Genomic DNA, 23,282 nt, shown 5'->3' with positions numbered 1-23,282 from the left:
TTTAAACTGACTGGTTCAGTTGAAGATACTTTTAAAAAACGTCATAATCCATCATGCAATAATGGTGAGGTTCAGTTGGCTGTCTGCCTGGATGTTATCGAACAGGGAAAATCAAGTATTACCAATATTGTAGATAGAACTGGCGTTAAAAGAGAAAGCGTAAGAGCAATTTTACATAAAAATAAATTCAAACCCTACAAACCCAAATTTATAAATACCTTAAAGGAAAGAGATTTCGATGTTCGACTAGATTTCTCTTTCTGGTACCAAGGAGAAGTAGAATTAAAAAGAAAATTTCCTTACAAAATCCTATGGACCGACGAAGCTACCTTCACATCGAACGGCGTAGTCAGTTCCCAGAATTGTAGGTGGTGGGCTCAGGAAAATCCTCATTTTGTGATAGAATGTCGGGACCAATATTCATTTAAAACAAATGTGTGGTGCGGTGTTTTAAATAACCAGGTAATGGGACCATTCTTTTTTAGACACAATTTAACTTCTCAGGATTATTTGCAATTTCTAAATACTGAGATCAGTGATATAGTGGACAATATGCCGGTTGAAATAAGACACAGTCTGTGATATCAATGTGACGGGGCTCCTATTCATAGTTCAAGACAAGTCAAAGAGAAACTATTAGAAATGTTTAGGGGCAAAGTTATTGGGCGAAATATGGAGCAAATATGGCCGCCTAGGTCGCCAGATTTAACCCCACTAGATTTTTTCTTGTGGGGTTACTTAAAACAAATCGTTTATAAACAAAGACCTTTTCGTGACGTGAATCACCTAGAAACTGTTATTAGAAACTCTATTTTAAACATAAACCCTGTAAGTATCAGCAACTCAATAAAAGATGTATCAAGAAGGACAATTATCTGCATAGAACGCGATGGAAGACATGCAGAAATGTAGTTTATTTAATGTCGTGAGTCTTTTTTTCGTGTTTTTTTGCTATTAGGTATAGGTACATGTTTATTTTCAGTTCCTTTTAATTAAGATTAAATTCCACTGTATTTTTTGTTAAAAAAACAATAAACACTCTAAGATATTGTTTCCTAATGTTCCGTTTTGTTCTAATTCATATTGTGAGGCCATTTGCTCTTTACAAAACTCAAGTACTGTATAGTTTGGAAAGCCCCGTTGAAACTAGATGAACTTTGCTTCAAGTTTGACAACTTTTATTTTTAAAAATTTGTTTTTAACATCAAAGAGGTTCTTAAAATATTATTATATTACAAAAAAAGAAATTCGGTGACGAGTTTAGTTAAAATAAATGATTTAGTACAGGTGTGCTTAAATTTTGATAAGTAGAAAAAGCAGGAATGCGGAAAAATAGTGAAAATATAAAATACTTATTATGGGTTTGAAACTTGGTGTGTGGGTATAAAATCACAAAATAAAATGTTTTTAGCCTTTGATATTTTTAGATATTTTGAAGAACAATGTAATTTTTCGAAGTTTCTTTTTTTAAATGTCAATTTTGACAGGTTAAGGAAATCACGTGACCTATTTTGTAGACGCCATTTGGCATCATTTCTCAAGCAAAATCTACTGCCAAAATCAAATTTCACATAAAACGATAAATAAAAAAGTTTCCCATTTGATGCGGACTTTATCGGTGACACTGTATATTCATTCTGATTTGAGACTTATGAAAGTCATTAGTTACATCAAGCCATAGGACTTATTTTATTATCGATTTTTAACACAATCTTAAATTAGTTTCAAATTATTTTTAATTTTCCAGTTTGTTTGCTATTGAAGCGTGTTTTTCAGTTTTTTTAAACTATTATTTATCAGGAATACCATCAGATTTGTGTATCAATAATGCACGTAATTTTGAGTAGTGTTTTATATTAATGTTATGTTTGATGAAAACTGCACTTCTCAACATTGAATAATATTGTGTACACATTGAGGATGACTTATATTTTTCAGCTAATTCGAAAAATATGCTAGAAATACATTATTTTTTAAATAAATGCACATTCTTGTTCTGGTCATGATTCATTTGATAACAGATATGCAGTCTGATAAATTGACTCAGGCTTTCGCCTAAGTTACGATCTTTATTCGGGTTCGAAGGCCGTCGTGTTTTGGAACTGTATCCTAACGTTTCGCCAGCACGAGTGGCTGGTTTCTTCAGAAATTTATTCATCTTGATGGTTCACCGATGACTAGTGATTTCTAGTTCGTAAATTGTATTTATGTTCACTCAGGTAGCCCGCCTTTCTTGTTGATGAGTTGCTATTGACCGAAGTGTTATCACCTGTCAATGACGTTACATTGCATTGCACCTTAGCATCTTTCAGTATGGGATTCCAAATCCGGTTGAGCGTTATCTCCTCCTCTTTTCGGTTGTAGTTTTCCGTATGTTTATGGATGACTATGGGTTCCCGTACAAGCCGACTGTGGGATCCATGATCGGGTGCAAGTAGTTTCAAACAGTATCGTATGATCTCCTTCACTAAACGCGTGTTCTGCTACTGCCGATTTTTCTATTTGACCTAATCTATAGTTTCTTCGATGTTCATTCAGCCTTGTACCCATGGATCTTTTGGTGGTACCGATATAAACTTTTCCGCAAATGCATGGTATACGATATACCCTCGTAGCTGATAATGGATCTCTTTTGTCTTTCGCAGATCTCAGGCTTTGTTGTATTTTACTGTTGGACTTGATCACTGTTTTTATGTTATGCTTCTTTGAGATTTTTCCGATTCTGTCTGTAACTCTAGGAATGTACGGTAGAAATGCACGTGAAACCGTGCTTATAGAAGTCTTCAGTTTCATGGCCTTGTTAATCTCGGTTACACTGTATCCATTCGATCTAAAATCCACTTGAAGATGCTCCAATTCTTCTTGTATGTTGTGTCCTTGTTCACCAATGTCCCACTGGAAGATTCTTTGAGAGAGATAGCCAACCTGTTTCCTAGTGATATTGTCGGACTCTTCAAGGCCTGCCCCACGGGAAGTTATTTCCAATGGAGAGGAGACTTCTATGAGCAATTAGACGGTGTAGCGATGGGAAGTCCACTCAGCCCAGTAGTATCCAACTTCTTCATGGAGAAATCTATGAGCAATTAGACGGCGTAGCGATGGGAAGTCCACTCAGCTCAGTAATAGCCAACTTCTTCATGGAGAAATTTGAGAAGAACACAATCGCCGCTTTCGATTTCAAACTAACCTCTTGGCTATGATACGTGGATGACACCTTCGTTATCTGGAGACATGGGAGGGACAGACTGAACCTATTTCTAGACCACATAAATGCTCAACACCCTAGCATCAAGTTCACCATGGAGACTGAACAGGAACAACGAATAGCTTTTCTAGATCTACTCGTCGAAAGGCGTGGCAAAAGACTGACACATAAAGTGTACCGAAAACCGACACATACGGACAGATATCTACATGCAGTTTCGAACGACCATTCGAGTCAAAAGCGGGGAATTATCAACACCCTGACAGAACGTGTCCGTAGAATTTGTGAACCGAAACACCAACAAGAAGAATTGGAGCATCTTCAATTGGCTTCAAGATCGAATGGATGCAGTGTAATCGAGATCAACAAGGCCATGAAACTGAAGACTTCTACAAGTCAAAATATGGAGGAAACTCAAACCGTTGCACGTGAATTTCTAGCGTACATCCCTAGGGTTGCAGACAGAATCGGAAAAATCTTAAGGAAGTGTTGTTTCCTTGATAATTTGTAACGGGTTGAATTTACGGTAAATGTTTTCTCCTTGAAACTTTGAGTAAATAATACCGTATTCTGAAATCACACTTAAATTATCAATTCGACCATATCATCTCACCCAGTAAGTATTCGAAGAAACCAATTCTTAGTATAGAAAATCTTAGTTTCCAGCTAACCTATAATACTTGAGGATATATGACACCCTGATTTGTTAAAAACATTTCCTAATTTATATTGAACATGGTTTCGAATGTTTTCTTTTGGACTAATTTACCTGGACCTGGTAATTAGTTGAAATGATGAATTTTCGATTTTCGATCTCGGATTGGCCAACGGGCTACTTAAGTGTCAGAGGGGCATGCGCGCTTATCACTAGACTTTTTCAAAATAGGCAGAAACGCAATTCCTTCTCCTGGTCGAGGTCAAAATTCCTTATTATCGAAGATCGTAGCTGGCAGCCATTGAAGAAAATTTTAAAGGGCTCGTGGAATAAAAAAAGTTTGTGATAACAACTCCGTTGGAGGATTATATTCCTGGGCCCGAGATTAGTGGAGATTATGCCCTATATTGAACTTATGATATTATTGGTTGTGGCATTCCACTCTCTTATTGAGGATTAGAAAATTTTCATAGTTCTGAATTCATTCTTGAAATTCCATCGAATTTTTGCCGGAACGATTCCAAATTAGAGAAAAAGTAGTTGTTCAGTGTTTTTTTGGGAGATCGAAGGAAAGCAAAAAGGGAAAATTTGTGTCAAACCTACGATTCCTGTCGCCAACCGTGTTGCAGAGGGAAAAAAACCCTTCCAACTCAGAAGGGTTTTTTTTGTGTGGAACTTCAACCCAGAGTTTTCAATGTTTTGGTAATCGAAGATCAATCCAGATACGGGGTGATCGAATAGTTAGTCTCACCTTCATACAGAACGGTTCATGGTCATCAGCACGAAAGGAAGAAGCTACTCGGAGACTTCGATATTATCATTGGTCCAGTTACAATTCAAGAACATTTTACTCACCTACAACCACCGTGGGAATTCACGCAAGTTATTGCTTCTTTCTGTTGCTTTATCTTAGTGCTTTGGTTTTTTTTTATGATTTTTGAATTGCGCATACGCTTGAGCTCTTGCGACGCATTATAACTTTTTGGCGACATTTGAATTTCTGCATCAAATTGAGGTTGATGTGTTATTTTTAATAGGATGTGATACCTGCTCTTATTTTTTGCTGAATCCATATTCATTTACCGATCGTTTCTAACCTTGGTACCTACTGTTTGGTGCTTATATGTTCTTGTCTATTTGTAGAATAATCTTTTACAATCCCGAAAAACAATTATTGATCTACGATATCCTTTGAACTATATATATATATATATATATATATATATATATATATATATATATATGATTTGTTTTGTCTGGTCTAAAGTGTATAATCTACTTGCTGGATTGCTTAGACCTATACCTCATATAGATACAAGTGGTTTCAAATTTGGAATAAATTTTTAAACCGGTACCTGTTGTGGTACCGTTAAGTTAGTGGTATTGACACATTTAGGGTGTTTGTGAGGCGATTTACCTGGCGCCCATTTATTTTTTTTGAAATCTAAATCTTGAAATATCATCCAAGAACCCCCCGTCTTCACTGAGACTAGTCATAAATACCCACCTGTCTCGGGTTAAGTTGACAGGTGACTTGTACCCTTGTCATCGATTGGTAAGGTTACAAATTATCAGATTCGAAAATGCCCAATAAATCCTACTTTTAGTCGAGATGAACTTTTGTTGACTTTTTCTTTGACAAATTATCAGTAACTATCCAAAACATTTTGTTTTTTTTTATCTACAGGGTCATATTTTCAATAAATAAAGGCAAACATTCTCCTCCCGCTGGAGAAATTACTTTTTCTCTAGCTCCAATCTGCAAATTATCATGACTGGACGCCTATATTCTGAAGTTGAGGTTTTTACGTCGACGACTCAAATTCTGCCATCAACTCCTGAATGAACAGCCGTTATTTTACCTAATTTCCACTTATAGCGTGGTGCTTGATCGTCGACCAGGATGACCATGTCATTGATTGCTATGGGTTTGCAGTCATTAGTCCATTTACTTCGCTTCGACAAGGTTGGCAGATATTCTCTGGCCCAGCGAGTCCAAAACGAATTTATTAGCATTCGAGAAATTTTCCAATCTCTTCTCAGAGTATTCGCATCTGGATTGATTGGTACCAAATCACCTTCTCCGTTGGAAGAGCCAATCAGAAAATGATTCGGAGTGAGTGTTTCCGCGTCAGCTGAATCCATCGAAACTTTTGTCAATGGTCGGGAATTAACGATTTTCTCCGCTTCCGCAAAACAGTTTTGTGAAGTTTCTTCTTTCAGAGATGAGTCGTAGAGTACTTTGCCGATGACACTTTTCACTGAACCTATTAACCTCTCCCATATTCCTCCCATGTGGGGAGCAGACGGTGGAATGAATTGGAAGCTAATACCTATTTCTATCTATTGATGACAAAGAATCAATTATCGTTTTTCGATCTATTTCTTACATAGCTTGGCCAATTTCGTGTGCAGCACCTCTCAGATTTGTTCCATTGTCGCAGAATATGACCTGAGGTTGTCCTCTTCTAGCCGACATTCTTAGTATTGCTTGAATCGTAGAATCGCTACTCAGACTATGTGCAATTTCTAGATGGATAGCTCTAACTGCAAAGCATGTGAATAGCACACCCATCTTTTTTCGCATCTCCCACCAATCTTCACCATAATTGGACCAAAATAGTCCATTCCTACCTGCTTCAGATAGTTGACCCATTAGAGGTGGTGAAGGTTTGCTTTTCTCAATCCTACATTTCAAACAGCTTGAGAATGCTGATTTGACTGCAGCTCGACAGTTTATCACCCAGTATTTCTGTCTGATTTCATTTATGACTAATTCTACTCCTGTATAATCAAATTTTTCATGATAATTTTGTATCAACAATTTGGTGAATTCATGCTTTGGACTCAGAATGATGGGTTGTCGTGTGCTCTCCGCCATAAACTCTGTAAAATTCGTTCGTCCACTCAGTACCATAATTCCATCTTTCATTTCTGGAAATAAACAGGCTAGTTTGCTTTGACCACTCAAAGATTTTCATGTTTTGAGTTTTCGTATTTCTTCTGGAAACCATTCCTCTTGAACATGTTTCAGCCATATCTTCTTAGCTTTCAGGATTTCCTCTAGTGTTAGGTTTGGAGGAAATTTTTCTTTGTTCCTTACAATTCCAAAAAATCTTAAACACCATCCGGTGGTCCTGATCAGTCTATTCCACTTCCAAATAGAAAGGTCTTTCATTTTCGATTAGTCATGATTCTTCTGGTTTTTTGAGAAAATAAGGACCAGAAAACCATTCATTTGAAATTACTCTGTCGATTTTTTTTCTGCGTTCAGCTTCATCCGCGATATTGAGTTCAGTTGGGACCCATCGCCATTCTGCTATACGTGTCAATTCTTGAATTTCACCGATTCGATGTGATACGAACGGTTTGTAGTTCCTTCCGTCTCCTCGTATCCAATTCAAGACACATGATGAATCGGACCAATAAAAACATTTCATCTATGGGGAACTCGAGTTCATTCTTTATTACATGAGCCAGCCGACTGTCCATCACTGCCACCTGGAGTTCGAGCCTAGGGATGGAAAGAGGTTTCAGAGGAGAAACTCTCGTTTTCGCTGAGATAAGACAAACATCAGTGCTGTATTCTCCAATGACGCGAAGGAAGCTAGCTGCTGAAAATGCTTTGTCACTACTATCACAAAATGTGAGAATGTCGATTCGTAATGCTGATGGAATCAATAGACTATAGCATCTTGGAATTTTGATCTGTACAATTTTCTCCATGTCACTCAACCAATCTTTCCAAGCAATGAGAAGTTCTTCAGGTAACAAATCATCCCAATCGATTAGTACTCGCCAAATATCTTGCATCAGTATCTTACCTCTCACCGTGAAAGTAGATATCAAATCTAGGGGGTCGTTTACCGACATCAAAGCTCGCAAAACCTTCCTCTTTGTAGGTTCTTCCGCCACTAAGTTTTCTGAAGTCAGTCTAAAGGAAAATTCGTCGTTTCCGGGATCCCACCATAAGCCTAATATTCGACGTGAGAAAGTGTCATCAATATTTTTTGTAGCCGCCAGTAACATATCATCAGATAGCTTATCTAGAATCATTTGGGAGTTTTTCATCCAGTTGACTACTTCGAATACCGCAACCTTCTGGACTTTGCTTATCGTTTTTAGTGCTTTTTTTTTCAGTGTCTTCTGAATCCAAGTAGTCATCAACATAGAATTTTTTGATAATAGCTGTTGGGATGTCTGGATTCGTAGATAATTTCTCAGCAACAGGTTGCTCTAAAAGTCATGACCAACATTTCATAAATATCAGGCGGTCTGTCGCTTTCCAAATTTCGCCAAAGGAATCGTTGAGCACATCTATCTCGTTCTTGTATTCCTACTCTATGGAACATCTCTCGAATATCTCCACAAAAACCGAATCGCCTTTGTCGAAATTTCCATAAAATTGCAACCAATGACTGCAACAAATATGGACCAGAGAGTAGAGCATCATTCAAGCTCATACCTCTTGATTTTGCTGCGGCATCAAAGACTAGCCTGATTTTATTCGGCTTGTTGGGATTTCCTACAGCGAAATGAGGAAGATACCAAAGATGAGGATTGTCAATTTTCTTTTCCTCTAAGCTCAACTTCATTATATACCCTTTCTCTTCATATTCCATAATTTTCTTGCAATATTCCTTCCCAAATTTTTCGTTCAGACGGCATTTTCTTTCGATACATTTTATCAATCAATCAATAAATTTATTTGCTTGTTATCAATATAACAGATATAGCAGCATCAAGGTAGATGACTATAATACAAAACATACACATTAATACATACACAATACATACACATTAAAAAGGCAAAGCATTGAAACTTCTTTGGAGTACCATGAGTTTACTTTCAGGTATCTGTATGTTATCGGTTTTCCATAATAAACCGATTTCGTAGTTTTTTTAGGTATACTTTAAGGTGTTTCTCATCATTTCTAATGCTCGTGAACTTTCACGAGATGATTGGTCAGCTGCGATCAAAGTACCAAATGTTTCAGTCTTATAAGATTTTTCTACCATCTTCTGCAGCTCTTTATCAGTCGTCTCTTTTTCACAAATATGTAAAGTATGGGCTTTGAAAGAGTTTTCGCTGCTATTTGGACTTGGTCCGTGTACAGCCCAACCTAACTTACATTTACTGGCTACAGGAAGATTTTCTGGGCCGGTTCTTATCTGTCTCGCAAGTATCAGATGTATGTTATCTTGTGCAATAAGCAGTGAAGGTTATTCGTGATCGATATCTTTTATTGGAACACCTTTTAGATGTGATAACTTTTCAAAGTCGGATATGTTGATGGTTTGTTAGGGTAACGACATATGAGTGACAGTTAGGACCCTTTTCATAGTAAACATTCTGCTGTCATCATCAATTTTTCAAACAGTCACGTTTAAACGAACGGAATTTTCGCCAACCATAACATGTTCGTTTGTCCATTGTAGACAAAGAAATTCCTTCGTTCCGGATAGCCCAAGTGTCTCTGCTACTTCTGCATCTAATAGTGTCACCGTAGACGCCTCATCACAAAGAGCGAGAATAGGGACAACACCTCGTGGACCGTATCATTTTATACGAAACACTTTCAGAAGAATTTAACTAAAAGGTTTGTTGACAGAGCATACTCTTCCTCGATTATCATCATTAGTATCACTTCCTATCGCTGCCTGATTGCTATTGACTTCTAATTCTTTGTGTAATAGAGGATGATGATGAAGTTTACAGCCGTTTGTTCCACAAACCTTCCCCTTTTTACATTTGAATTTTTGATGATTCTTTTGAAGGCAACTAAAACATAGTTTTTTCCGGTTACCGTTTCCCATCTCTTATTCAGGTCATCATGATTCATCTGCGGACAAATGCTTTGTTGATGTATTTTGTCACAATAACCACGTTTTGTGAGTATTTTGGGTGTGAGTATTGCATACTTTTTCATTTCTCTTCATTTGATTTGTGAATTTCTGTGAGAATGTTTCATTGCGTGGGGTACTAACATAACACGGAAAGCTTGCTCTTTCGTTCAACCACGAAGATAAATCTTCTTTATTGATATCACCCTTTTTCATTCCCACCTTTCCACCACAGGATAATTTCATTGAATCCGGAATTTTCGTCAATAATTCTCGGATAAATTGAGGATTTTCGAGATAACGTTTACTTCCTAGACTCTTCATGATCGAAACCATGTTGCTCACCTCTGCAGAATGATGAATCAGCTTTTCAAAGTTATTTTCTCTTATGGAAGGAAAGATACTGATTCTGTTCATCATATATGATGTATTCAGGTCTTTCGAACCGTTTCTTTAAAGATTCTATAACAAGGTCTACGTTATCGGCAGTCAACATCATTCCTGCAAGTGATGTCTTTGCTTCCCCTTTTAGGAATATCTGTAGCTACAGCATGATCTCTTCATTGCTGTAGTCACAAAACTTGCGAATATTCTTGAAAGACTTATGGAAAAGGGGCCAATCTTGGGGACTGTCATCAAACTGTGGAAAATCCTTTTCTAATATTTCTCGCATGTAAAATTTATCTGGATTAATTACTTCATGTGACGTTGGGTTTTGAGTTATTGAAGCTGGGAGAAAAAACGTTCTGAGGACGTTTGCAATCTTGAGATGTGATATTTTCTGGTTTTCCTTCGAGAAATTTTCCTTCGACCTTGGGTATGTTATCAGTGAGTTTCTCAGTTTTTTCAAGAATACGTGACAGATTTTCTTGTCTATCATAATGAAATTGTTCAGATGTGTAATCTATCCATTGAGATACTCTGTTGCTTTGTTCTTGTTCTTGAACTAATTCTCTCCTGATATTTTCGCTCCCTGCTTCTGATTGAACTTGACTGCTGTCCTCTTCTTGAGCATCTATTTCGGCTTCATGCAATTCTTCTTCGAGTTGAAGAAGGTGTAAACTATCAGCTATTTCCTTTTTCTTCAACTCACTACGATTCTTTTCTTCCAGTTGTAGTTCTTCCAGTTCCAGCTCTCTAGATTTTCTTAGTAGCTCCCGTATTTGTCTTTTTATTTTTAGAGCTATTCTTTTCTTTTTCAAATCCAAACTACTTCGTCGAGATGATCCGGTATCCCTTGAGGCTCTCGAATGAACAGGCTGCTTCGAGTGAATCTCATGTATCTTGGAAGATGACTCGCCTGATCTATCTTCAACGACTTTTTCAGGTAGCTTGTCTAGATTGGATTCTGGTTTCTCACGACTTCAAAATCTGTTTGGCCATACGTAGTCCGATGACAGACTTTGATTCAGACCTGCACTTTCTCGCTCGGACGTACGTTTTACGTTTCTCCATATCGTGGTCACGTCGGGGTCACTAAATATTGTTTCCTTGATAATTATCAGACTCGACAATGCCCAATAAATCCTACTTTCAGTCGGGATAAACTTTTATTGACTTTTTCTTTGACAAATTATCAGTAACTATCCAAAACATTTTGTTTTTTAATCTACAGGATCATATTTCCAATAAATAAAGGCAAACTAATGAAAAATTAACAAATCAATATAACAGGAAGAATAACATAAAAACAGTGTTTGAGCCCACCAGGAAAATACAACAAAGCCTGAGATCTGTGAAAGACAAAAGAGATCCACTATTAGCTGCGGGTGTATATCATATACCATGCACTTGCGGAAAAGTTTATATCGGTACCACCAAAAGATCCATGGGTACAAGGCTGAATGAACATCGGAGAAACTGTAGATTAGGTCAAATAGAAAAATCGACAGTAGCAGAACACGCGTTTAGTGAAGAAAATCATACGATACTGTTTGAAGATGTGAAACTACTTGCACCCGATCATGGATCCCACAGTCGGCTTGCATAGAAATCCATAAACATACGGAAAACTACAACCGAAAAGACGAGGCGATAACGCTCAACCGGATTTGGAATCCCATACTGAAAGATGCTAAGGTGGCAACAGTTCAATGCAATGTAACGTCATTGACAGGCAATAACACTTCGGCCAATAGCAACGCATCAACAAGAAAGGCGAGCTACCTGTGTGAACATAAATACAACTTACGAACTAGAAGTCACTAGCCATTGATGAACCATCAAGATGAATAAACCTTTGAAGAAGCCAGCCACTCGTACTTTGGCCTGAATGAAGATCGTAACAATGATGACATTCAGTCGTTATTTTCCCATATTACTAATTTCAGGAAGGGTGCATTTGTTTCCACTTATCGAATGATCCAATGTTTTCTGTTGGGAAAGGAATCAAAAAACAATATTTGCACATTGAAATACACAAAAGTCACTTCGATTTATTCAATCACTACTACTCTGAACATCGTAATAGAATCATTCAAAGAAACGCTACACATCGTATTTTTTTATAATGAAGGCTGTTAACCATTCATTCATAGCTTTCACAAACGTGGACATAGATTTTCAATGATTCATAATTATGTCCCATTCAACACTTGATCCACACTGTTTCTATTTGTAGAAGGATTTGAAAACGTTATCGTTCTGAATCAAATTATCAATACTTCACTGGATACTCGTATTGCAGTGTATGTGATGAATTCGTTTTGTGCCAAAATATTCAATTTCCACCGGATTATAATGGGATCAAAACTCATACACAAGGTTCAAATGCAAATATGTTGGCTATGATGACAATGACTTTCTTCAGTGACTACGATGAATAGATGAGCAAATAAATTGTTCTAATAGCACCGATTGTTAATAAATTATCTTTCCGCATATGTCATTCACAAATTAGTATTCTGCATTTTTTAATATTCATTCATAGTGATTGAAAGTGAGTTCAATCTATTAAAGTAATATTCATATAGCTTTTGTGCAAGCAACAGCAGCATCCTGTTATTTCATAGTAATATTTCAAATGTACTATACTTGCTGAAAGTGCTGTGGAATTTCTTGACATTATGTAGTTCATACCAGGCTTCAGAATATTTCAGTTATTTTGATCATTCCAAAAGTTCAATATGCATGAATTCGAATATACTTTCTGGCTGAAATTAATTTTTTCAATCAATTAAGATAGAGTTTGATTGAAAAAATCAAAGTTTCTTATGAAACTTTCCACTTCTTCCAGGTGATAAAAGCTTACCAAAATGGGGAGTGTGATATGAAAAAAGTAAATATAGTGATACCACTCAAATCTGAACCTTAAGGGATGAGATGTGCTCTAGTGCTATTCTGGACTCCAATTTGATAAAAAAAAAACTCAAAAAAAATCGAGTTACACTTTTATTGATTCGAAAAATGTCTGAAGAAATAGTTGTTCGTTTTCAAATTTAAAGTCTACTGTCAAATTTCATTCTTTTTCGATCTGTTTGTAACTTTCGCTCTACTGATTTGGCCGGAACGTGATTCAAACCTTATATGTCTCATGAATACAAAATTTACATACAATGTTTCCTCCAGAATACTTTTTTTGACAATGCTAACAGAAAAAAATGCGTTTCCAGAAACCAGCAACTTTTGTGGAACTATTCTGTGAAAGGATTATTGATTTCATTTGATGATGTTTACACAAATGAGAATAAATCGAAAGAATAATGTTTTATAGAAAGTAATATTGAATACGTATTTCAATATTTTCTTTCACTGAGAATTGTACAAACTGCAAAAATGCCCCACAATAGACTTGAGACGATTCATATATAACTCCATATCAGATATTTTTATGTTGAAAAATAAATCAGCGAAAGCACTATATAAAATTATGTCATCAGAGGATGGCGCATCTTTTTTATCACACATAAAAATTTTGAGGAAAGACACTACCCATACGAAAGAATGTAAGGAATACTTCTTCAGGTGGCTCCTTAGCTTATGATAAGGCATTAACTTATGGGGCTCGCTTCCCAGGTCCCTCAAAAATTCAGATAGATTTATGTGGTAATATTCCATCAGCTCGTCAAATTTGGATATTTCTTCTTCAGAGCTAACGGCGTAGATAAAATATATCAAGTCGAATACTGGAGAATGCAGTGAAGAATGTTGCCAGTCCAACATGCACATTTTGGTTGGAGACGTGGGATTGGAATCCTAAAAAAGGTAAAACTTCATCAACTCACAAATTCATTTTGAAAATATAAGAAAATAAATATTTCAAAATATTCTTCTCTCCCAACTACCTACATAGTAGGTCCTGCTAAATGTTTGTCGGAAAACAACTATTCTCCCGACTAATACCACGTTGGATATTGAATTATATCCGACAGACATTTATGCAACATATCTCATAGAGGTTAGTCTAGCAGAGATTTCTCGTTCATCTAGCAGCAGGACTATGCTGAAATCATAAAAGTAGATCCCTTGCAGACCGTGGTTTCGAGGCATTACCTCTCGTAAGTAGAGAAAAGATCCTACCTAGACAGCAAGGTGCCTGGGAGTCTATTAATGTCAACACGGCTTCGCTACATATATAAAACCTTCGTCTGAGAGTAAGATTGTTAACTAGTTTAACAGCTCCATCTCGTGAACAAAGCCTCAAGCGTAGAAGAAACATCCCATGTACCAATATTACATATTTCGTAAAAATTCAATACATTTTTGTAATTATTTTCACTAAATCCAGTTTATCAGAATGACACATTCTTGTATATTGAGTTCACAGTCCAAGTTTTGAGCGTAGCAGGATAAAAAATAATATGTTATTCATTCCCTGATAATACTAACGTGGTTGGTAAAACGCATGTGGTGAAAAGTGTTGCAGTTCTGGTGTTTGCAAGGACTGCTTGTATCAGATTCCTTCTAGACCAGAGGTTCTAGTTCAACCCTTCAGAGTAATACATTCATTGAACTGCCTACAAAATAATGATCCTGATTCTTTTTTTCAACTTGCTATAGCAACTCTCAGAGTCAAAGTGCAAATATGAATGCACAAATACTCGAAATCTTCATGGTTAGTGTTGGAAGTGCAATCGAACATTTCCGGTTAGGAACTACCGGATATGTTCGATGTCAAATATTTGACAATCAATCGATTACGGTTCATCATCAAAATATAAAACCAGGCCACCACTTAATTTTATCAAATATGTTTAATTTATTGAATAAACTGCAGAAATTTCATGTGGCGTCATCTAATGTGAAAAAATGGAGTATAAAATTCAATGCAGTCAACAATTAACTGAATAACTTGGCCACCACCTAGTTCTTATCGAAGCTATCGATTCGAAAAGCTTTGATCAAGTCAGACCTCAAAACAAATACTTATAATCGAACAAGATTTGTCTTTTATCTTCTGTCTTCCACAACATCTTTCGCTGCAAGGCAAATAGTTGAAAATGGATCCTAGAAAACAAAACATTCATGATTTAATGCCAGTCAGTGCAGTTTCAATGTGTATCACGAACGCATTGTTGGATTCGTCTTCGGATAACAATGTTGAATGTAACAATGTAGATATATTTCCAAACGAAGACTTTGGGCGAGGCTTCGACATCCATGACCGAATGATGTTCTTTCTCTGCAGCTTCCTTCGGAAGGCAATAAGATGAAGTCAAAACACGAATGGTGTCTTTGAAAGAGAAGATTCATGCTGACTTCCACTTAACATTGTTTTTTTTTGATAGTTCGTACTGGAACTTCTGGCGTAAAATGAATCTATTGGAAACAATTTCTCAACACCCGAACAAATTACAATCTCTCAGAGAGAAAGTTATTTTTGTCCTGGTGTCATGAAAGTGGTTTCAATAGTTCAATAGATTAACATTGTTTCTCAAAGACATTTGAGTCCAACAACGTAACAGAGGACCATGATTGATCGCAACAGCTCTATCTGTCATTCAGGCAGGAATCTAGAGGTCTGTAATCATGAACAGTCTCCCAAAATGTGTTACATAGTCTGCCAAATGGCCAACAAAACAATTTCAAACTTTCTCGATCTCATAAAATAGAAGGATAAGAGGTTGTGGTTGTGAGATTCGTGGATATGAGGTTGTGGGATGGAGACATTTCAGTAAAATTCAACATATCCACGGCGTTTGCAAGTATTTTCGTTCCAGAATCTCATCCTGGAACAGATGAGTAATCAACCCAGTGAAAATAAAAAAACAGTTAAAAGAATATTAACAAGCTCAAGACTATTATATGAATCAACGGAATAGTTAAGAGATTATGCATAGTTCAGTTCGAAATAACAACAATTCATATGAAATTTTACAAGTGTATAATTCATCAAAAGACACACAGCACAACATAGACAGAGAACGGCAAGTTCTTTGAATATTGAGAAAAAACCCTCGACGGTTATATGTGAAGAGTTGACGGATAGTGAAGAATTAATAGACCTTTCTGCTCAAATCTATTCAAACTCGACCAATAAATCCAGTTTCTCAACGAAGCTGATTATTTCATTTGATGAATGATTTTTCAGGTCAACTGGAAAGGAAGGGATTCTTCCAAACACTGAAAATCTTCTTCGGTGAGCAACACAAATGTATGGCTCGGTGGATTTGTCTCCTGTGATGCATTGCAGGTTGATGCACACCAAGGACTGTAAGGTACTAACTGCACGCACCAGCTACAAGACGCTCTTCTGATCCTCCCAGGAAATCTATAGCCGGACCTCTTCTACGGTAGCCATAATAACATACCAAGAGATTCTAGTTGTTCAGTCGATATCAAAATTGTCTGATATTCAAGATTTAAGATTCCCACTTTGATGACAGCAGCAATCTTCCTATATGAGGGCATATACCTGATGATGATTTATAAGATTCAGATATGTCGGACTTTTTCAACTCTGGTTTGGGAAAATTACAATTGAATCATAATCGATTTCTGATTTGCGCAAGGGAGTTTATTTTCTTTCCCGATGTAGTTACTACTTCCGCTGCTTGATAATTCAGTGCCAGGTAGACTCAAAAGATATCCTGGTCTCGTGGAGGTGATGCGTCGCTTCTTGGCTGCAGTGCCACGGTCCCTCTTTTTGCAAATAGGATCAAGAATTGTAGAACTGAGAAGTTACTTTTTTTATTCATGGGTCGCTGAGTCGACGTCCATCTGCTCTTTAGACACATACTCGAAATATTTGGTTATTTCATGTTTCATAAAAAGATCCATTAGTAGAAAGGAAGGAAATTTATCACAGCGGAGCCCTATAATACCATGACGAAGCTTTCTAAGGCGAGAGAGCTTCCATTTTCTTTAAAGTTCCATTAGTAAGCTTACAGTTCCATATTCTTTTGGCATGGATACAAATATCTTAGGATGAGGCGTAATTCAATTTTGCCATCAGGGTTGACACCTTACCTGACAGGGATATTACACTGCTCTCTCCTGCAGGGTACCGAGTTCGAAAAAAAAGCTTGTTTTCTATAATAACTTCGGTTATGAGCCTAGATATTTTTGTAGAACGATGTAGACATTTTCAAAAAACAGCAGTTATTTGCTGCATAACATAATTTTCATACTCCTTAGTGGCGTTGTTCCCAAAATCATAAAACGTTGAGATGATAAGACAGATTCTCATATACTTTCTGTCTGAAAATGGGGTCTATAATCACCTCTTTATTGAGAAACACCTATATGATTGAAAGGGAATGAAATGCAAGGTGACAAACCATGGTCAATTGAAACCTAAAGTACCGGTGTTAACAGGATTATCTGTTTCTGTCGCCCAGTTTATATTGAAACTATCAAATGCAACACAAATACCAAGATACAAGCGTAGCTCCCGTCAAATACAACCGAAGAAACTCGTAATTCCAGAACATGTCCTAGTAGGAATACATGAATTATTTCAAGAAGAAACGACTATTCTGTTTAATTCAACGCATTACTACGCACGATTTCATAGGGAGGACATTGAGATCTATAAGCATACAACCAATTATAACAGAAAAGGTATATGGGTGAAAATAACGTGTTATACAGTAGCTGTCAACAACGTGGACCAACCTTGTAACAGTGCGAACCGATCAGAACGACCCAGCAAAGGTTTGGATCAATCAGAGTCACCGTGCTCACTCATGATCCCCACAATCATCCTCACCGCTCTCTCTACCACACCGTTACAATCCTCTTGAATTATAAATACGAGGGAACACGTAGCTCGCCAGTTAATCGTTACTAAGACTTCGAAGAATAACCTCTGTCTTCGCTTTCAATGCATATACCACTCATAATGTATACCGCAGTAGCAAACGAAACTTTTGGTACTTCAAATTCCACTCGGACACGTCCTACCGGCGCGGATTTCAATCGGAACTTCGGCCGTGAAAGCCTGTGTTTCTATCATATATGTTATCATATCATGTTATATTCAATTATTTTTTTTTTCACTTTGGAATCATCATTATTAGAATTGATTATTCAGATATATTATACATACCTCTTGAATGAACATAAAATTATTTTTCCAGTTATCTCCATGTAATATAACTGATTCATCGTTACAATCTTCTTGCAATATATCTTCCATGAGAGCTACTGGATCGTCCTCCATTATTTTTTGCAGTTTGTGGGCCAGATCAATCTCATCTGAATTCATTAGCAATATAATAGCTTCATCAATACTACGTCTGTAGAAATTTTTGAAATTGATATCATGCAGAATCATTCCAAATATTGAAGGAAATTTGAAAGTCAATGCTTCGAATACTGTTTTCCTTTGATCACGCAGGGCGAAAGACAAAGCATGAAACTGAGCAAAACTCTTCAAAACCAATTTAATTTGCTCCAAATTCAAGGATTTTGAATTATTTACTTCGAATCCAAGGGGTTTGCAATTTTCCAATATGATCACTTCTGTATCCGGGAACACCATCGTATGATAGCACTTTGGAAAACTTTCAAATGGGTTCAAAATATTCTTCTCCTTCTGAAATTCGATGAATACTGGTAGAATCTGTTCGTATACGAATATTTCCCTTAAAGAAAAGTTTTTCATGGGAAACTTGTCTCGCAGATTTACGTTGATTTTTCCTATTTTTATCACGAGGTTCAAAACCTTCTTCTGTCCGTTACTATCACTTCCAGAAACATCTGCGAATATAATATCTCCAATGAAACCTTCGGCTTTTGCACTAGATCCATCAAGATTGATTTGGTAATTTGTTATATTCTCCTTTTTCAAAACTTGAAGAACCCAAGAATATACTCTATCCTTTGACAGGTCACTCGGCAAATCCATTTCTTTGTTCACAAAATGCAGTAGTGAATGCACAACACATTTTGTTTTCACCACATCTCTCTATGTCAGTAAGGTCGACGATTATTTCTATTTCCAATACATGCCAACCTCGATATCTACAACGTTATATCATTTTTTATTTACTGAATTGATTTAATTCATTTCAAATAAATTAGTTTCTATTCAATCTTGTACTCTTGTCAATATAAGTATTCTATTGCTATTGACTCATTTAGAAACGTTTTCATAATGGAAAAAAATAATAATTGCAAATTGTTTTTTTTGGCAAATTCGTCTACAGATACACTTTGCCCACAAACTAAGCTACCTATTGAAAATGGTGAAATATTGCCACTCTGATAGAATTGGATAGTTTCAAAAGTTTGGTTTGTTTTCATGTCATGTGTTTTTGAAGGCCATATCTCAATACATATTTATTCTACTGTGTCGTGGTATATGCTGATCGATAGGGATTTTTGTAGTATATACCAAATTTCATTTTTTGCTCCAGCTCAATAATATATTATGTTGTTAAGCGATTTTTGGTAAAATTTTCTCTACGAATTCAAATTGAAACAAAGCGCTGCCGAAGTAGTCCAAAAAATGAACCTGACCTTTGACCGCATTGTTTGACGTTGGTTTGCAAAATTTCTTTCCAGAGATTTTAGCCTCGAAGATGAGCCCTGAAGAGGTCAACCTACAGTAATCCAGAAAGAGGATTTGGGGACCCTGGTGGAGACTGACCCATCATAAATGATGCGTAAGATGACGAAATATCTGGGAGTCAGTTCCCATACAGTTTTTATTGATTCAAAACGTATTGGATAAGTCAAAAAGCTCGAAAAGTGGGTACCTCACGATTTGTATGATCGATAGAAATTGTCACGTTCCAAGGTCTGTTTTTTGCTCTTGCGCAACTAAAACTATCTTGTTTGGATCAGATCGTCACTTAAAGTGGATCCGCTATTTCAACAGGAGACGTCCAAAGGCAAAAACACACTAAAAAAATACCATGGTTACTGTATGGTGGTCAGCGGCTGGTGTGATTCACTATAACTTTCTGCAACCAGGCTAAACTCTCATAGCAGTGACCTATCGTGAGAAATCGACGAAATGTACCGTGAATTACAGCAGCTACCACTGGTCAAGAAAAAAGGTCCACGACAACGCCCGTCTGCACATATCACAAATCACCGTCTGGAAATCAAACTCGAAGTTCCATTATGTACCATTCGCCAACCGACTACCATTTTCTCAAGTACTCGGATGACTTTCTCATCGTTAGAACCTTCGCTAATCAGGGCCTGGCAAAAACGGTCTTAGTCGACTTCATCCAATGCCGAGCACATAATTTTAATGCCGGTGGAATATATTGACTTATGTTATGTTGGCAAAAGTGCACTGATTCAAATGGCGCTTTTTTCGAATAAATTGAATAAGTATTCATTGAGATGTTATACTTTGAAGTAGACTCATAGAAACAGACGAAAATTTTAAAACAACAAAGGAAGTTCTATAACTGTTTCAATTTCATTATAATCAATCACCTATAATACAATTTGCAATTCGACTTATTTCTCCAAATACGAATTTAAAAAAAACTTGATGATGAATTCTAATGAACAAAACGTCGCATTGCACATTGATTTATATCAGATTGTATCGAATTTGAAACAGTATTGAAACTTCCTCTGCCTTTTTTATGTCATTCGAAATGGAAGCGATAGAGTCAAAAACAAAATTTGACAATTCAAATTTTTGGCGAATATTTCAAAAACAATCACTGATATTCTCGATCTGAGAAAAGACAATTCTAATTTCCCAAAATAAAAAAAAATCAGTCTACTTCAACTGACCTTTTCTTATATTTTCCGAGAGAGCGATGGTGGGATCACCCGAAGAAATTACCTCTATATCAATTGCAAATAAAATTATATTCCCTTTGGATGACGCTACGGGAACATTCTTTGATCTTCCATATTTGATATTGCATTTTTTTATTTCATGTGGGAGAAAACCCATATCTTTCCAAAAAAAATTCATGAAATATCGTCAAATATGGGAGTTTCGTGGTGGCCGTGGCAGTTGACGGATGTGCTGATAACGTCCGCTCACAAAGAAGGTACGCGGATGCCATGTGCTACCGTGGAGCTCCGTTTTGTGTTGTGTGTTAGTTCATTGTGTTGATCATTAAAACGTGCGAGAATATTTTCAAAAAAGAATTAGTAGCCCCGTTTATTCACGCCGGTATCCAGGCCGGGGTGGTTCGGATAATCACGTAAAAGGGGCTGTATATGTGAAAAAAAATTCAAAAGGTCTCCCGAGCAAGAGGCGACTTGATAAAAATGTAATTGTTTTTATGTTAAAAAAAACTTCGAAAAAAAAAACGGGTGGCAGCATTGCTTCGTGCAAAACCGCTGCGTCACCCGACGATGCTCCTGTCAACCTATATAGGAGGACCCTGCCCTGATGTACCCGAGTGGAAAGCAACGGCCATCCAATATATATATATATATATATATATATATATATATATATATATATATATATATATATAAAAACATATATATAAAATCGAGAAAGGTTAATGCAGTCATAAGTGGTTCCACTGATGTTTCGCTTGCGTTTACGCAGCTATTTTTATCAAGTACTTTCTTGGTTTTTCTCATTTTGTCTTTAATCGAGGCCACCTGCCCGGTACTGACGTTGCCCAATAGGCTGAAACAGCTGTATACCGGTGGCTCTTAAATTGAAATCAATATGGGAATGATCAAAAAGTACTAATATATATATATATATATATATATATATATATATATATATATATATATATATATAACGAGAAATGATTCATGAACAATCAAGAATAATCACTATGTGTGACACCCTACTTTTCTAACTGAATTTTTACACAGGCAACACTGATGAGACCTATGGCAGGTTGAGATAGCGCTGTTTGTTGCTGGATCACAACAAAGCGTAAGGTTCTAGTTTTGACTACTTGTATTGCAGTGAAACATGCTGAAAGAATCTCATTCGATGGCCAAAGTAAGGGGTGTACTCAAGCCGAGCCAAGCCAAGTCGAACTTAGACTTAAGCCTGGTTTGAAATCCCATAATGGACTATTTTCCAAATTCTACTTTTGAGGTTGCTAGATATGAAACAACACTTTTATTGCAAGTTTTTTTTCATTAATCCACCTTTGACGGGTGGAAATGGATCCATAATTCGTCCATGGTTCAAAAAAATCTCAAAACTCAGCTCAGGCTTGAATACATCAATAATCAAAGTTTGAATTGGCAAGTAAGTGCCTAGGGTGAGGTGAGTTCATCTTTGATGATCGTAGATTGTTCCTATCAATCTCATAGATAGCATCTTCATAAGGGGATATGCTTACTGATATGGAAATATGAACTAACGATTGCCCCGTAGAAATGAACTTGAAATAATCAGAACAAATGTCTATTTCACTAATTAGTGGGTGTTTAGGAAATCCATGAATACTGAATGATAATAAAAAATAATGTTTCGTAAGGAAAGGCTGAAAATGTAAAACATATACACTTACCTTAAAATTTGCAGACCCACTACAAAATCAGATAAAGGTGAAGGTATCAGAATATTCCAACTCATCAATCGTAGACATCTATGTTGTAAACATTGTCAATTCTCATATCAAGTCGCAGATTCTGTGACTAATAGTGCGGAACCAAAAGATCAAATTTGCAAGAGACAGCGTTAGGATGAACTGGTGTATGCATTGTTAATTCTCGTAACAAGGCGCATGTGCTGTGACTAATTAATAGTGCGGAACCAAACGATCAAATTCGCGAGTTGACCAAGAGGCAGCGGTAGGATGAACTGCACAGGAAAGTATCGAAGAAAAAATGGATCCGAATGGTCCTTGTAAGTGTTATTATAGTCCGCTCAGTTTGAACAACACAATTTCAAGGAAACAGCTGAAAGTAACGAGTCTGCTTCAGATTCCAATGAAAAGGTAATTAGGAATACAGAGAGAATTACTTAAAGTATTCAAATCTTTCATGCACAATTCGAATTGAAGATGACTTCAACAATCACTTGCATACTTCGAATATTGAACAACCCTAAAAACAGGATGACGTAAGTATAAGATTATGAAATTCACTAATCGAGCTGTAGGAATTTCAAAAAAAAAATTTGTCATACCAAGTGAACTGTAATAGCTGTTGCAAGTAACGTCAGAGTCGTTTAACATGCCCTAAAAATGTCAACAGAAGTTGCTTGGAATTGTTGACATATCTACAAGA

The 23,282-nt window shown here is 36.5% G+C and overlaps 1 protein-coding gene across 1 annotated transcript in view; it reads right to left on the bottom strand.

The window, feature by feature from the left end:
* LOC111514406 (uncharacterized) overlaps positions 1-19,040 on the bottom strand; it is a 29,339-nt gene extending 10,299 nt beyond the window's left edge. The window contains exons 1-7 of the mRNA XM_074178412.1: positions 18,193-19,040; positions 13,456-13,898; positions 10,625-11,066; positions 7,207-8,006; positions 6,251-6,547; positions 5,723-6,186; positions 2,608-2,960 (exon numbers count right to left, since the gene is read on the bottom strand). Coding sequence (XP_074034513.1) covers positions 2,608-2,960; positions 5,723-6,186; positions 6,251-6,547; positions 7,207-8,006; positions 10,625-11,066; positions 13,456-13,898; positions 18,193-18,993 — 3,600 coding nt within the window. The 5' untranslated portion in view covers positions 18,994-19,040. The remainder of the gene's footprint in view (positions 1-2,607; positions 2,961-5,722; positions 6,187-6,250; positions 6,548-7,206; positions 8,007-10,624; positions 11,067-13,455; positions 13,899-18,192) is intronic.
* Positions 19,041-23,282: the final 4,242 nt, after the last annotated feature.

The sequence above is a fragment of the Leptinotarsa decemlineata genome, unplaced genomic scaffold, assembly GCF_025532065.1.
Source record: "Leptinotarsa decemlineata unplaced genomic scaffold, Ldec_3_MD MMD2_tig00003798_RagTag_RagTag, whole genome shotgun sequence".
Taxonomy (NCBI): Eukaryota; Metazoa; Arthropoda; class Insecta; order Coleoptera; family Chrysomelidae; genus Leptinotarsa; species Leptinotarsa decemlineata.
The sequence above is the reverse complement of the archived record's forward strand: the minus strand, read 5'-3'. Positions and strand labels throughout refer to the sequence as shown.